The sequence below is a fragment of the Brettanomyces bruxellensis genome, chromosome 7, assembly GCF_011074885.1.
Source record: "Brettanomyces bruxellensis chromosome 7, complete sequence".
NCBI classification, from domain to species: Eukaryota; Fungi; Ascomycota; class Pichiomycetes; order Pichiales; family Pichiaceae; genus Brettanomyces; species Brettanomyces bruxellensis.
In genome coordinates, this window is record NC_054688.1 from 807224 (window position 1) to 823070 (window position 15847).

The window sequence follows — 15847 nt, forward strand, 5'->3', positions numbered from 1 at the left end:
GAAGACGAAATTTCGCGTCTCGAAGAAGGGAAAAAATTTCACAGGAATATAAAGTCGTGGACATTCTCACTCTCACCCTCATTCCTCCCATGCATACTCTTTTCCTTTATGACAGTTACCTTCACAAAGCAAAGCGTTCCAAATATCTAAGATGAGCACATCTTAGTGATGTGGGAGCTTCCTCGTCCTTCAGGATGGCCGCCTGGAGTCAAATAAAGACGCTCCAAAGCATGATGAACGCTGCTTCGTTATAAGAGCAGTTTGTTGCAGAGACGTTTTGCCTTTGCACGTTGATTGTGTGGCCAACATGGAGGGCTGAGGATAAATCAACAGAAACGTGTATCATAGTACATTGACTCGTTTAAATACTTTCGTCGAATCAATGTCTCCAGTGACACGAACATTTTTAGCAGTGTAGGGATGAAGTATTAAATTAATTGTATAGAGAAAAGAGAGTCATCAAAAGCTCGATACAAACCAAAGCAGCAAAGAAACGACATCAGTAATGATAAAAGCCAGTCGCCGGGACCGATGACAGGCCGATCGTAGATGTAAAAAAAGAAAGAAAGAAGGAAACGGGGAAAAAATGGATAAAATAGAAGATAATACTGAAAAATGAAGAATTCAAGGAAGAAAGAAAGAAAAAAGAAAAAAATAAAGAAAAAGTGAGCGGTGGACATCGAATTGAGCAGCAAGGATAGTATAAGGAATACCGATTAAATGCACAGAGCAGAAGATGATATTATTTGTGGTCAGAAGGATCAGCAGCGATCATTCCTGTCCAAAGCCAACGGTCTCCTCGACAGCCATGGTGAGCTTCTTTCTCAAAGATTCGTAGTCCTTGTAAGGAGGAAGATCTATTCTATTGAAGCAGGTGTGGGACTTCGGCAACTGGTCGGGATCGCCGGCCTTCTCCACGGTAAACCTTCTCGGTCCGTCGGAACCTTGCAAGTCCTTGAAGCCGTTAACGGGGATACGGGAAGTACCGGTTGCAAACTGGAGCAACCTGGCCCTCTGGTCGCTCTCCCACTCGGCAATGCACTTCCAGAACCACTCGATGACCTGGTCAGACTCCTGGTAGCCCCTGTAATCGGTGTGTCTCTTCCAGTCATCGATGTCAATGTCGGAGAGACCACCGATGAGCAACTCGAGCTCCCTCTCATCGAAGACCTGGACCAGATCCTCAGGAATGAGCTCGTTGAAGCCGTCCATAAAGGCCTTGAACTGCTGTTCGATGGGCTTGGAGATGATCCACTCGGTCTTCAGCTCGACGAACTCCTTCTTGTTGTCGTTGGTGACGTCGATGTGGCGTCCGTCCGGTTTCAAGTCGATGACTTCTTTCTTGCCGAAGTGGTCGACCTCAACGGAGAAAGTCTCGAAGATGACGTCGGTGATGTCGTTGGCCAACATCCAGCACAGCGAGCGGTACATCTCTGAGTCAACACTCTCGAGATCCTGCAACAGGATCTTCTTGTGGAGCATCATCTTGTACATGGCACCAACAAAGAAGGCGTCGAGGAAGCGGCGGTGGAATACACCCAAGCCGACAGTTCGGCCGATGAACTTAAAGTAGCTCAAGTGCTCCGGGTTGATGCCCGAGTCCGGGTTGATCTGGAGCGTGTAGTTGTCACTGGACGCGTACTTGAAAAGGCAGTAAATCGGGTTGAAGATCTCGTGCGAGAGCTGCTGGAAGAACTCACGTGACACTCCGCCGTAGTCCAAGCCTTCCTCGCCATCGAACTTGATCATCAACCGCTTCTTCAAGTCCTCCGGCGTCTGCCTCATCACCTCGCGGTACGAGTCCTCCATGAGGTTGCTTCTCCGCACCTTGATGTGGCACTGTCCGGGTAGGATCCGGAGGGCCGGCTGCGACCGGAAGTACACGAGCTTCCGCCGGAAGTCCCGCTTGTACTGCGGCACGTTCTGGTCGAGAGAGGACGGCAAACGAGGGTCGTCCCACGTCGTAGTCTTCGTGTTGTGATCTACAAAGTACACGCGAGACGTGTTTGCCAACCTCATCTCCCATCCACTAGGAAGTGGGCCCAGGGCCGACAACCGCTGTGCGTTGTACCCGTTGTTGCTGCCAAAGCTCTTGATGAACTGCTGCCTTCTCGGGTCCACCCACGTGGTGGTTCTCGTGTTGTGGTCCACGTAGTACGGCCGGCCCTCAGGTGTGAACCGCTGTTCCCAGCCCCGCGGAAGCTCACCCAACCCGGCAGCCGTGGCTCCCGACGCCGCCATCTGCATAGCCGTCGCCTGGTCCACGCCGGGGGACGATGCCTGGGATGCCTGGGGTGGCTGGGAGGCCTGGGAGGCCAAAGATGCCAAGGATGCCGGATTCTGCGGTATTGAGGGCGACCCCAGCGTTCCCCCGGGGGCAACATCACCTCCACGGTGCTCCGACGCATCCAAGGTCGGCCTCTTCCACGTCGTCGTCCGCGTGTTGTGGTCTACGTAGTACGTCCGGCCAAAATTGTCCGTCCTCCTCTCCCATCCGGGCGGAAGCCGGCCCAACTGGTCCTCGAACGACGAGAATTGCCGCTGGGGGGCCGCCGGCCGAGCCCGCGACGCCTGCTGGGCCACTGCGGCTGCCGTACCGGGGAACTGCTGGCCCACACTCGGCCCCTGGGCCCCGTTACTCGAGTACTCGGGTGATGCTTCCCCACTAGCAATGCCATTTTCGGCTGCATCCCCCGATGGAGGGTGGGAAACAGTCACCACGATCTTGCCCGACACACTGAGGTTTGAGTTCGACCGCTTCAACTCCTCCGTGATGGTCTGCTCGCTCGCCGTGTCCTCGAGACTGATCACATCGCCTATCCGGACATTCACCACCCCCAAGAACCCCTGGTCCTTCTTCTTGAACTTCTTCTGGTCGAAAACCTGGATGATCAAGATCGACCCCTCTGTCACGTTGAACTCGAACGTCTGGTTCCAGTGCGGTGACAACGTCTTTTTTGCCGTTTCCGTAGTCTTCGTCTGCGATCCGTCCACCGTGAGTACTGCAAACGGATCCGGCGACCGGAACAGATCTCTCTTGTATAGACCCTCTGCCGCTATGAGCCTCACTAGTATTTTTGCACGAACTGCCATTATTGGTCGTGCTTCTTTGCTTCCTGCGTACCCGGTTATTCCTCAATATCCTTTTGGCTCAGACAATCGCTGGATACCAAAGAAAAATAATAATATGATGCTAAATGCCTATCTGTATAAAGAGTTCCTGTCCTTCTGTTGTATCCTCCGTTATCCAAATGACCCAATGATCCCTCACAAAGCCACAAATGTATCCGAATTAAACAAAACAAAGTGAATGCCTTGCCCAGCTGTATGTATGTATATCGTTCAATATATGTAAATAATGATAATAGCTGATGCTTTCTAACTCGCTATGCCTGCGTGCTTCTTTATATTTACAAACTCTGCTTTTCTCAAAAAAAAAAAGCTTGATCGCTCACTAACGTACCTTCTTGGTATTCCTCCTGTTAATTCCGTGTCCGAAACACAAATGTGGTGCAACTGAGTCTAAGATACGTTTACTTGAAAATTGCGTTTTTTCTGCTTTCCCTCACCTGTTCTGCTAAAAAAAGTATGTGAGAAAAAAAAAAAATTGAGGATGGTACAAAAAAAAAAAAACTAACTACAAGAATGCGTGTGCGTTTGTTGCCTTAGACAACTCATATGAAACTGGGCACAGCACACCGGTTTATGAACTATGCACGCAGTTCCTACATACCAAAAAAGACCACTAATTTTCATTCATACAAAACTCCGCCCCACATCCCCTGCTGTCTCCGCCAATTATACCTCTTTAATAATATATATCCTTTTCCTTCGTATCACTCACTACTCATCAGAAGTTCTCATATAGGCAGAAATTAATTCGATCACCTGAAGTTCGCGGATCAAAGCAAAAAAAAAAAAGTAGCAGGAGAAAATTAGAAAATAACAAGCTACGCCGACAAATAGCTTTGTCTATAATTACTAAATTTGCAGATGATCGGAACGAAAGGAGGGAAAAGCAGAACAGACAAAGAAAAGCAGACTATGCCATGATTTGTAAAGCTACCATACGTATCATATAGAAGCCCTTTACAATAATACCTACGTTCCATGAAAAAGATGTGCATAAGGCATCAAATCAAATTAAACTACTTCACTGTCAACAATGACTGTATTTGGATAAAACCGCTAAAAACCAGTAATAAATAGATAGCTCGGAAAAACTAATACCATCACAAGAAAAGAAAAGAAGTAAAAAAAATACACATGCGCAACCTTACACTACTTCAAATAGCTCCGGTAGCCAATGACTATTTCTTTACGTGCCGCACAGAATACTAGCGAGGTTATGTAGAAAAAAAGTACTATAACAAATAAACAGGACATAATTCATAATAGAATGACCTGGAGATGGCTGGCCAACACTATGATGTGGGACGATATCATTTGGGCCCAAATCGAGATCAGAAAATCCAATGGGGAAACGACTTTTCCAAATGCGGCATAGTCGCATCCCAATGAAGAAATTTTTAACGTCCAGCCTGCTTTTCAGGAGTGGCTTCGCTTTATGGTTCATTTATTACTGAGCTAATATAAATACAGAAACGCAGCCCAAATTCGCTTCAAGCACTTACCAATGCAATTCTTGAACAGACAAACTATCTGCAGTGTAAAGCTGAAACTTTACCACTTCACTCAAACATGAGTTCACCAACATTAAGATCATCGTCTGCCTCAGTAATTGAAGATCTTTACAGAAAGATTGACGAAACGACGCAGGAAGTCCTCACTGATTCTAGAAGTTCTATGGATACAAGTTTAAATGAGAAAGAGGATGAGCAAGAGTACAAAATAAAATCAAGCTATTGGAAGCTTGTGAGCCATGCCAATAACAAACCAGGAAATTCGCAGCCAAAACTTGAATGCATCTCAGCCGTCGACAGTATAGTGGCTGTGGCCTCATCAGAAAAAAGAAGCAATCTCCGCATATACGGTCTGGATACCGAAATGCACAGAATGACACATATAAGCAGCATATCTTTACCTGACATCAAATGCCTGGAGTGGCTATACGATCCAACAGATGACCAATCTGAAAACGAACTTCGCTTTTTACTCACAGGACACTCAAATGGTATTGTCAATCTGATTATGGTGCCACTTGCTCCAACATGCGGAGTGGAACACGCACAGATCATCAAACAGTTCAACCATAAAAGGCAACTCCTTTACTATACTGGGGAGATGGATTCTCACACTTCAATCAGCCGACCCACGTCATCATTGAACCAAATTCTGCAGATGCAGGTGACACCAAAAACCTGGACCAGGTGTAACAGAAACTCCATGTTGTCTTTATATGGTGAGCACTTGTTTATGTGGGACACTAGCAGGTCAAGAAGACCATTACTTTGTACTAGGACTGGTGGAACATCATGCTTTGATTCTAACCCATCCACTGATGGTATACTTGCTCTTTCTGGACGCTTTGGAGTATCACTATGTGATCTCAGACAAACCCAGCAACAGGCATCACTTTTATTTATACCAAGCCAGTACAATAAAGAGTCTGTTGCCGTGAGTTGGTGCAAGTCCGATCCTAATTACATATGCTCAGCTTCGATTGACAGCACCGTTATGGTTTGGGATATTCGTATGCTCAAACCTGTCGCATGCTTAAAGCAAGACACCCCAGGCATCAATTCCGTTAGTTGGGATAAGAAAGAAAGCATATTCAGCAGTTCGGATGACGGAAAACTAGTGCACTGGAATTTGAACGATATTAATATCGACAATATTGACAGAACTAGCCAACCTATAATATGTACAACTCACGATGGCCACAATACCGATGTCACCATTAGTGAAATAGGTACACCAATTTACGCCTCCGAAGAAAAAATAATCAATATGACAAGTTGCACTGCTAACGAGTCAATACTGACAATCGACAACCAATTTCTAGGGCTTCACTCCAGAATGACAGAGGGAAGACCAAGAAGTTCATCGTCAGTGACATGTGTTGCATCTGAAAAGAGTAAAAACTATGTTTTAACTTCGACGAATACCAACAAGTACAATCAAACAAACTGGAGCTCGAATTCTTCACCAACGTTGATTAACAGGAGCCTTTACAATAATGACGTGCTACAACAAAGCACGTAAAACCTACCAGGCCGAAGTATTCATCAAAATGGCCGCTTCGACATCTAATATGATACATGATACCTTTTTTATACGCAAATATATGATAAATATATTCCAAGTCACAGGCCTGCAGTTAGTATGTATATTATTTTCCCTTGAATTTTTTGTATTATGCTAATGAAATGTAAGATAAGGTGACCAAACAGACAGGATAAGCAATCTCACTGCATGAATGGGATGAGAGGCATGCAGTTTTCGTATTCCACCTTCAAATACTTGCCATCATTGGCTATCAACCAACGGTAAAACAGCTCTAAAAATTGCTGTACTATCTTTAAGCTATCAATGTCCATTTTGCTCTCTATCATCAAGTTTGGAAAGATCACACACAATCTAAGAAGAAAGATTGGAGGATATACATCAGCAAGTTCATCCATTTCGTGCTTCTTCAAAATCTCCTTGTACTGTTCACGTTCATACCTGTACAGAAGCAATGAACCCACGGATCTGTTGAAATATAACTTCAAGCTTTCACCTATCTCGAGGAAATTATCAACAGTAGCGTCGTCCAACGGGTTTCGCTTTTCATCAGCAGACGACGTTATATAGCCATCACTTAGATCACGACAAATATACTTAGTGAACTGCCGCAAAACATCAGAAACACTACATGGCTTGTCCAAAATAACCTGCTTCTCGTTTTTTGTGATATTCTCCCAGTCCTTGACTAATTTTAACTTAATCTGGGACGGAACAGTAACGCTGAATTGCGAAGAATGCTTGGAAAGTTGCTCGTAAAATGTGTTTGCGTATGTACGAGGCGATTTTGATTTTGATGATCTGAACATATGGCTTCGACTGTCCCCATTTCCTGTAAGTAAACTGTGCTTTTTTACCACTCCATACTCTTTTTTGACCCCCTTCGAAGGAACGTGGCTTCCGGAACGACTTCTTGGCCTAGAATGTTGTCCATCTTTTACAGAGTTTGATGCTTTTGGAGACTTCGGAGCCTTCGAAAGCTCCTGGCGGACCTTCAGTTGAAGCTTTAGACTTTTCTGCAAATCAATATTCTGTGCATTCTTTTCAATCATTCTGTCATCACCGACCCATTCATCCCACTTCTTATTCCATCCTTGGTAGTGCACGTAGTATGCATTTTCAGATTTGAGCTTTGCAGGGAGAGATCTATCCGCGTTGACCTCGACTATCTGTTTTTGCTTTTCGTTCCAGCGTTTTATTTTATGTGTTTTCTGATCGTACACTCTGATTATCTTAGAATCATAAAGCAATGGACCCTGATAAACTAGAACCGTATCTCCTAAGTCTTTCGATGCAGTCATTATTCTTTTGGTGATGCCCAAATAAAGGCTTTTAGTTAAATGATTGAAAGCAATAGATGATGGCCGAAAAAGGTCTGGATGTATTTCAATTTGATTTTAATAATGCGGTCACTACATAAAAAAAAAGCCGCATGACAAAGATATTGACCTCGGGAAACACACACATCTGAGGCATATTATGCGAAATAGCCTGAAAATTATTTTAGGGTCTCAGACAATATTCAAATCATAGAAATTTACGATTGGGTACACCGATGGGACTGGAGGAATAGTCAATATATATTAAATTGAAGATCATCGAACCTGATTACTCCACGGAATGTGTATTTAACTTTATGTGAGGATTAAATCTAATGCGGAGATTTTTCGAGATGTAATACTGGAAAATGTAGAATGATTTGCAAAATGATTGGAATTGGAGTCAAAAATAGAACTACGATGCACCACTGGCATATTACCAACATATTTTAAATATTTTTACTGCAATAATTTTGTCCTACCGAAAAAAATATCAGAAAGATAATTTTATTTACATGTTGAAAAGATGAACTAAAGAAAACAACAACGACAAAAAAACGAGCATCAGAAGCCGTCGGTAACTTAGTTCATGTTCACACTTCCGACATTCTTTCTAAATAAATCCCAATCTGAAAACAGCAGCATGCAAATTTGAAGAAAGAAGAAAAAGGCACATTTCCAGGATCGATGGCAGTGCAAATCAGCTCATTGTGTCTAAGTTCGACCTGTGATCTTTTTTTGGCATCAGTTCGAACATTATTTGAGTCCAATGCTAACAATCGTCATTACATATTACATTCATCTATTTTTAAAATTACACTCATTTGTGCACACAATTTTTTAGTTTCTATTTTTTTCGCTCTATTTTATTTTATTTTACTTTTTTTGTAGCAGGCACTATCCCGCTTCGCTCTCTAACCCTACTAGATCATTTGCTGCACTCTGTCACACCCTAAGTTTTACGCCATCCCTATGAGATATGATATCATTTTAATTGCAAACGGGAGAAAAGTTAAATTGAATCTAAACATTGTGTTTTCAGGATTCGCATACACGTATCCAATTGTCAATACCTGCTAATTTTGAAATTTTTGATCTAAAAGGAAAATCTGGCTAGGCACACTCGAAACATTACTGAAACTAGCCTAGATATAGATCGAATAGAAGTCGAGAACGGAGAATAGAAAAAAAAAAACTCGGGCATTTAATAGAAAAAATAGAAAGAAATATCTAAACACTAGGATCAAGTATTGCATCGTATCCAAAAACCAAAAGAAAGAAGGGGTATAACATTTTATTACAGCTTCGGGTAAAATAGGTTAGCATGAACGAAGCTGCTAAAAACAAAGTGCTTCCACCTCTACCCAATGAGGTACGCAAGTTCAAGCAACATATAAGGACATCTGCCAGTATCAAAGATGATGAACCCAAAACGGCCTCAAGTCTAAAATCAAGAAGATCAAAAAGACCACCTCCTTTGATACTCCGGAAGTCAGTTGCATCGGTACACTCATTTGGTTCTCCGTGTTCGGCAAGCTCAGCAAGTTCTGACACGTCGATGTCCGAGTCTCCTCATACACCTTTTTATGAACATAAAATGTCTACTTCTGAAGAAGGGAATGTTATCATAAATCATAGAAGTAGCGCCAATATGATATCGGCAAGGTCACTGTCACGTAAAGGGCCGGATCTTAAACTAGAGTCGCGTTCTCTGAATAGACGTAACTTGAAAAAGCTCACTCTCAAACCCGTTGGACCGAAATCTGACGAGAGCCGAACACAGGGTGATGATACAGACGAACAAAATGACAAAACCCCAGAGGAAGAAGAATCAAACACCCTCACACCACTTGCAGAAACTCACAGACACTCGATATACAATCTTGATCCGGAAAGAAAGGCATCTACAGATGAGCTTATAAGTAACATTCAACATCTTGAATTGGGCGTCGAGTATCAGGTACCAATCAAAGCCGAGGAGTTGGTGCAGCTAAAGAAACTGGGCTCGGGTAACTCTGGCACCGTTTCAAAGGTGTTGCACATCCCTACACAGAAGATAATGGCCCGGAAGGTGATCCATCTGGAGGCCAAAGAGGTAGTCCAGTCACAAATCATTCGGGAACTTCGCATAATGCACGAATGTGACTCACCATTTATAATTGGTTTCTATGGAGCATTTCTGCACGAAGGTGACGTTGTTTTATGCATGGAATATGTTGACTGTGGCTCGTTTGACAAAATACTCAAGTTGACAGGGCCACTGCCCGAGTTTATGCTTAAGCATGTGGCGTATTCTGTGCTTTCAGGCCTCAACTATCTGTATGACACACATAGAATAATACATAGAGATGTCAAGCCTTCGAATGTACTTCTTGACTCTAGAGGACACATCAAGCTTTGCGATTTTGGTGTCTCAAAAGAGCTGATTAACTCGATGGCCGATACATTTGTTGGCACATCCACTTACATGTCTCCAGAAAGGATCCAGGGTGGTGTTTATACCGTCAAGGGTGATGTATGGTCCTTAGGAATAATGCTTTATGAGCTGGCCTCTGGAAGGCATGCATATTCTGATGCGAATGATCCAAATCATGATCCCGATTCAATTCTGGAACTTCTGCAGCGTATTGTAAATGAGGCACCGCCACAACTTAGTCCATCGGATGGATATTCCGCTGAACTTTGCGATTTTGTCGCCAAGTGCTTGAAGAGAGAAAATCAACGTGCAGGTCCTCGTGAATTAGTGAAGCATCCATTTCTATCGGATTTTGTAGATGCGGACGGCTTTAGGGTCAGCCAGAAATACAGAAGTTTGATAAAGAGGTGGGCTAAGAATGTTAGAAGAATGGAAAAGGGGAAGCCAGTAAAATGACTTGAATGAAATGTGGGTGATGGGAGAAAATTAAAATGCAGGAGATATTGAACTTTGCTAGAACGCTGTTTAATATGCATTTCTTTTCTTAGTTATGATTGAATTAGAATGACATACAATAAGGTAAAGTCTAAAGCAATGTACGACTAATAACGTCACATTTATGTGTAGAGCACTATTAGGAGCAGATATCTATTTTGCTTACTATCTATATTGAATGAATGAACTCTGAATAATATTATCAAAGATGGCATTGTAGAGATCAAAAACTCATGTTTGTTTATTTATATCCACTTATAACACCGCCATTGGCTACATGATACCTTAGCACATCCGAAACCAAATACAAACTTCCACATATCACGACATCCTTACCTGTCTTAAAATGTTGGTTGTAGGCTTCATCTAATGCATCATTCAAGGTTGGCTTTAACACAATCGTATTGGATGTACCCGCAGCTTCTTCTTTAAGAAGCTTAGGCTGTGTACAACGGACCCAAGGCATCCCCTCAATATTTTCGTTAAATGTGGTGAATATGATATTATCATTTGGCTTGAAAAGTTTCTTAAACAATGTCTTGATATTCTTGTCCTTTTTCACAGCCATAACATAAATAAGACTGTTATATTTACCACCATGTCTTACCCTATAGCTCTCGTCAAGATATTGTATTAATTCTGTGACTGCATTAATATTGTGGGCTCCATCAAGAAGAACAGGTAAAGAATTTCCACCTGGAAGCCTTAAATCAAATTCATCCAATCTTCCTGGCCATTTGGTCTCCTCCAAACCCTTCGCGATTGTATCTTTTGTAATGTTCGCAAAGCCCTGTCCTCTGGCTATGTCGAGAAGCCTTAATGCCACAGAAAGATTGTTCTGCTGATACTTTCCATGAAGTGGAGTCTTAAAGTCGCCGTACAGGCCAAACCTGTATTTTGTCTGAGAGTCGATTAAAGCTTCATAAAGTTTACTGTGCAATTCCGAAGCTCTTTTCCGTGCCAATTCTAGCACGGCTGGAACGTTTGTGCCGTCAATAACACAAGGAATACCTTGCTTCATGATTCCAAGCTTTTGAGTAGCTATTTCTTCAATAGTATTGCCCAACAGCTTTTGGTGATCCATACCAATCTTGGCCACACCAGTACACAGTAAATTAGAAGATTGAAGAACGTTTGTAGCATCTAATCTTCCGCCGACACCAACTTCAAATATGGCTATCTCAACCTTTTTCTCCTTGAAAACTTCAAAAGCAACACATGTCAGAAGTTCAAATTCAGTACAACCAATACTGAATCGTCTGTCTGTATCTATTACCTGGTTCTCAAATGTTTGAAAAACTTTGGGATCTATCGGAATATTATTGATCTGAATCGAGTCACTTCTAGTAAGAAGATGAGGAGATGTGAATCGTCCATTAGTAATATTACTTGCCGTTAAGATATGCGAGAGATAATTACAAATAGAGCCTTTACCGTTTGTACCAGCCACATGTATTGCTTTGAAATTTCCAGTCAAGTGTGGATTTCCCAATGCTTTAAGAAGTTTTAACACCCTTGTCAAGCCGAGATGGATAGGCATCGTAAAATATAGTAATTCACAAACAAAGTCAAGTCAAAGAATAACTGGAAACTTGAAATCAGATGGACCCAACGGATTGTGAAATCAGACCACCTGTTTCTAATCCTTATCCAAGCTGTTCTACTATTGAGTTTTTTATACAATTCAAATAAATATAGCGTTTAAATCAAGACACCGGTATATACGGAGCCGCAACCAGATTTCAGTTTTTTTTTTCAGATTCATTTATGCACACATTTATTTATCTTCTCTGCATCTGTTCCGAAAAAAAAAAGCTGAAATCAAAACATTCTTCTCCCTCTCTATATTTAGACCTTTTTCATTTCTGAATTGATTGACGAAAAGTATATTTCATTGATATTAGGCTTGATATCCTTTGCTGTACCTAGACGGTGCTTCTTACTTACATAAAGTTTGGAGAAATATATATTTACTTAATTGATTTATTATCAAGTCGTCCAATCTGTTGACCTTCAGACGCATATACATAATTTTCACTAGCCATGGGAGTCGGACATCTTCAAAGAAAGTTAAGACGCATTTTTAACGTCCCAAAAAAAGGTGAAAATAGCGAGTTTCGAACTGGGTTGGTTTCTCAATACTCTGATGAAAGAAAGGACACTATTCAAAGGGTTATTGCAGCGATGACCGTCGGTAAGGACGTGTCCTCATTATTTCCAGATATTCTAAAGAATATAGCGACACATGATTTGGAGCAAAAGAAATTGGTTTATTTATATTTGATGAACTATGCAAAAACCAATCCGGAACTTTGCATTTTAGCCACTAACACGTTTGTCCAAGACACTCGTGACCCCAATCCCCTAGTTAGGGCATTGGCCATCCGTACAATGGGATGTATCCGAGTGGATAAAATGGTTGATTATCTCTGTATTCCATTAAAGGAGACTCTTAATGATGACAATCCGTATGTGCGGAAGACTGCTGCCATATGTGTTGCAAAGTTATTTGATTTGAATTCAAAACTTTGCACAGAGCAAGGATTTATTGACACACTACTGGAAATGCTTGATGATTCGAATCAGACAGTGGTTGCAAATGCCATATCTGCTCTCCTGGAAATCTCGAAAATGTCTGATGCAAAATTACTTAACGTGAACGGTGTCATTTTAAAGCGTTTGCTTCTCACCCTGAATGAATGTACCGAATGGGGAAGAATTTCCATCTTGGTTGCATTAGCCGACTATGATACCCAGGATTCGGGAGAAGTGGAAAAAATAGTAGAAAAAGTAACACCTCAGCTTCAGCACGAGAATCCAGCCGTTGTCTTGAGCAGCATAAAAGTCATTCTCAAGCAACTTGAAAAGGTTTCAAGTGATACGAGGGAGAGAATGCTCCGTCGTTTAACATCGCCTCTTTGTTCTTTGCTTACAAATCCACCAGAGATTCAATACGTTGCTTTAAAGAATATTAGAATTATTTTGGAGAAATATCCTCAGATATTGGCTAGGGATCTTCAGGCATTCTTCATAAAGTACAGTGATCCTCTCTATTTAAAACTAGAGAAAATAGACATACTTGTGAGAATATCTACCAAAGAAAATGCCTCTATATTATTGTCCGAGTTGCGGGAATATGCCATGGATGTTGATATTCAGGTGGTAAACCGCGCAATTGAGGCTATTGGTCAACTTTCGATCAAGATTGAATCAATATCGAAAAAAGCAGTTGACATTCTATATGAGCTTTATCTAAACAGATCGTCATACGTTTTAGAAGAGTTGGTGGTCGTTATTCAAAATATATTACGGCGCTACGACACAAAATATTTACCTACGGTCATTACTGTGATTGCCGATCTCAATTTTGATGATATCGATACACCAGAAGCAGTGTCATCCTATATCTGGATTCTTGGTCAGTATTGTAAAGAAATTCCACATTTGGAGGACAGATTAAAAGTGATGTCTGAGCAGTTTGGTGAGATGGATCCATTGGCCCAATCTGCGGCATTGACATGTATAGTGAAGGTTAATCTAACAAAATCATCTGCCAACACCAGGCAACTGCTACAGAAGATACTTAATAAGGCTACAAATGAAATAGAAAATGCAGATGTCAGAGATCAGGCATATATATACTGGAGAGTTCTCTCAACTGATGATAAAGCACTTCAAAAGAAGATAATCATGAGAAAACTACCTACGTTAGAAACTACGATCGAGACATTTTCTCCAGGCCTTCTTGATCAACTTATTAACGAAATTTCCAATTTGGGATCCGTCTTTTATAAGCCATCATCAGCATTTATCAAGCCGAAGTACTCAGACGGCGCATTTGTCAATAAGAAAAAGTTGCAGTCGAGAAAATTGGAGGAGCTCCAACAGATGGCTAAAACGGAAATTGTCCAGAATGCTGCTAGAGCTGAGAATCTCCTTGACTTTGAAGATTCAGATATAGAAAATGAGGATGAAGGAACCCCAGAATTTCAGGATGCAGAGACGAAGGAAGATGATGTGAAGAATCCTACTGCAAATGCAAACCAAATTCTTGATGAGCTTAGTGATTTATTTGCCGGCATGTCGACACAAACCCCTGCTCAAAAAGCAGGAAATAAGGGCCCGCAAAAGAATAATGATATATTAGGTCTCTTCTAATGTGAGCCTAAGTAATTTAATGGATAATGTATAGCAAAGATTTACATATTTGGGAATAAACTCATCTACGGAGTCTTGTGGTTCAGGATATAGTGTACAATGTATTAAGTATATGTATTTAATCGGAGCTAAATACAACGAAAACTCATCTCTTAGTCTTCCTCTTCTTCTTCCTTTTTAGCCGGCTTTAATCCGGGAGCCTCATGCTGTAAATCGCCGTTAATATTTTCAAAAGCTTCCTCATCTTCTTCAACAGCTGCGCCATTATCCTCACCTTCTGCATCATCCATCTGTTCATCTTCATTTTCTTCTCCTGCATCGTCCTCATCAGCACCTTCTTCTTTATCTGGTAACGGGAAGCTAGAGTTCACGAGGGAAAGCAGATCCTCGCATTCTTCCTCTGAAAATCTCTGGTCACAATCTTCAATTATAGCATATAAAAGCACCATACTGCGAGGAAGTATGTTTAGTATCTGTAATTTTTCTATCATCTCTAATTTGTACATGTTCAACCCAAGCACTAAATTGATGACACTTTGGACCTGCGTATCATTTGACTGATTGTTTTGAACAAGATATCGTGAAAGATCCTTTGTTATGATCTCTAGATCTATGAGAGAATCAATGTTTCTTCTTTTCTTCTTTTTCCCACTTTTGGTTTTCGTCTCTGGAACAGTGAAGAACCATGCATTTTTATCCTGGATCTTTGCCAGATGCTGATAAACTTCGTAGTTTGAAAGTAGCTTGTCACGCGGAACTTCGATCTTCATAACTATGATTATTGTTATTCCTATAATGTTCCTACTATAATGTTCCTACTATTATGTTCCTACTCTTATGTCATTATTGTACCAAAATGCTGGGTAATCGACATTTTGAAATGCTCTTTCCTATAGGGAAAAAATTGAAGGAGAACAAAAAAAAAAAAAAAAAAAAAAAAAATATAAATAGAGCTGGCTGAGTCCTGTTGTAGTCCGAGATTTATTGAAAGCTTCCTTTATATACTAATTACGTAAATAAGCAGCTAATACTAATTTTCTGTAGTAGAAATAATATCAGTAGGTTGGTCCCTTAATAACTAGCTTAACTTCGTTAACTTTCGTTATTCCACATGACCGTTTACATCATGCATATTTCATCTGCACAGAAGTGGCAAAGCCCTTAATTATAAACAAAAAACTTTTCTCTGATGGTTTCCTGAGTTCCTTAATTTTCATTGTTTGATTACTTAATCAACCAATGAGAAATACCTTTTTCTCAACCATCTTTTCGT

At 41.3% G+C, this 15847-nt stretch overlaps 7 protein-coding genes across 7 annotated transcripts; 3 read left to right on the forward strand and 4 right to left on the reverse strand.

Moving 5' to 3' along the window:
* Positions 1-771: 771 nt before the first annotated feature.
* Positions 772-3093, reverse strand: RSP5 (NEDD4 E3 ubiquitin-protein ligase; the record flags this gene model as incomplete). Its single annotated transcript, XM_041283324.1, has 1 exon — positions 772-3093. One exon carries the CDS (start codon positions 3091-3093, stop codon positions 772-774), a length of 2322 nt encoding a protein of 773 aa, XP_041136676.1.
* A 1608-nt stretch (positions 3094-4701) lies between these two features.
* Positions 4702-6165, forward strand: BRETT_004836 (uncharacterized protein; the record flags this gene model as incomplete). The annotated part of the gene is made up of 1 exon (XM_041283325.1): positions 4702-6165. One exon carries the CDS (start codon positions 4702-4704, stop codon positions 6163-6165), a length of 1464 nt encoding a protein of 487 aa, XP_041136677.1.
* A 203-nt stretch (positions 6166-6368) lies between these two features.
* On the reverse strand, positions 6369-7487 carry BRETT_004837 (uncharacterized protein; the record flags this gene model as incomplete). Its single annotated transcript, XM_041283326.1, has 1 exon — positions 6369-7487. One exon carries the CDS (start codon positions 7485-7487, stop codon positions 6369-6371), a length of 1119 nt encoding a protein of 372 aa, XP_041136678.1.
* A 1342-nt stretch (positions 7488-8829) lies between these two features.
* On the forward strand, positions 8830-10377 carry BRETT_004838 (uncharacterized protein; the record flags this gene model as incomplete). Its single annotated transcript, XM_041283327.1, has 1 exon — positions 8830-10377. One exon carries the CDS (start codon positions 8830-8832, stop codon positions 10375-10377), a length of 1548 nt encoding a protein of 515 aa, XP_041136679.1.
* A 280-nt stretch (positions 10378-10657) lies between these two features.
* On the reverse strand, positions 10658-11956 carry BRETT_004839 (uncharacterized protein; the record flags this gene model as incomplete). The annotated part of the gene is made up of 1 exon (XM_041283328.1): positions 10658-11956. One exon carries the CDS (start codon positions 11954-11956, stop codon positions 10658-10660), a length of 1299 nt encoding a protein of 432 aa, XP_041136680.1.
* Positions 11957-12459: 503 nt separating this feature from the next.
* Positions 12460-14574, forward strand: BRETT_004840 (uncharacterized protein; the record flags this gene model as incomplete). Its single annotated transcript, XM_041283329.1, has 1 exon — positions 12460-14574. The coding sequence occupies one exon, from the start codon at positions 12460-12462 to the stop codon at positions 14572-14574; it is 2115 nt and encodes a 704-aa protein (XP_041136681.1).
* Positions 14575-14726: 152 nt separating this feature from the next.
* Positions 14727-15344, reverse strand: BRETT_004841 (uncharacterized protein; the record flags this gene model as incomplete). Its single annotated transcript, XM_041283330.1, has 1 exon — positions 14727-15344. The coding sequence occupies one exon, from the start codon at positions 15342-15344 to the stop codon at positions 14727-14729; it is 618 nt and encodes a 205-aa protein (XP_041136682.1).
* Between the last annotated feature and the right edge of the window lie 503 nt (positions 15345-15847).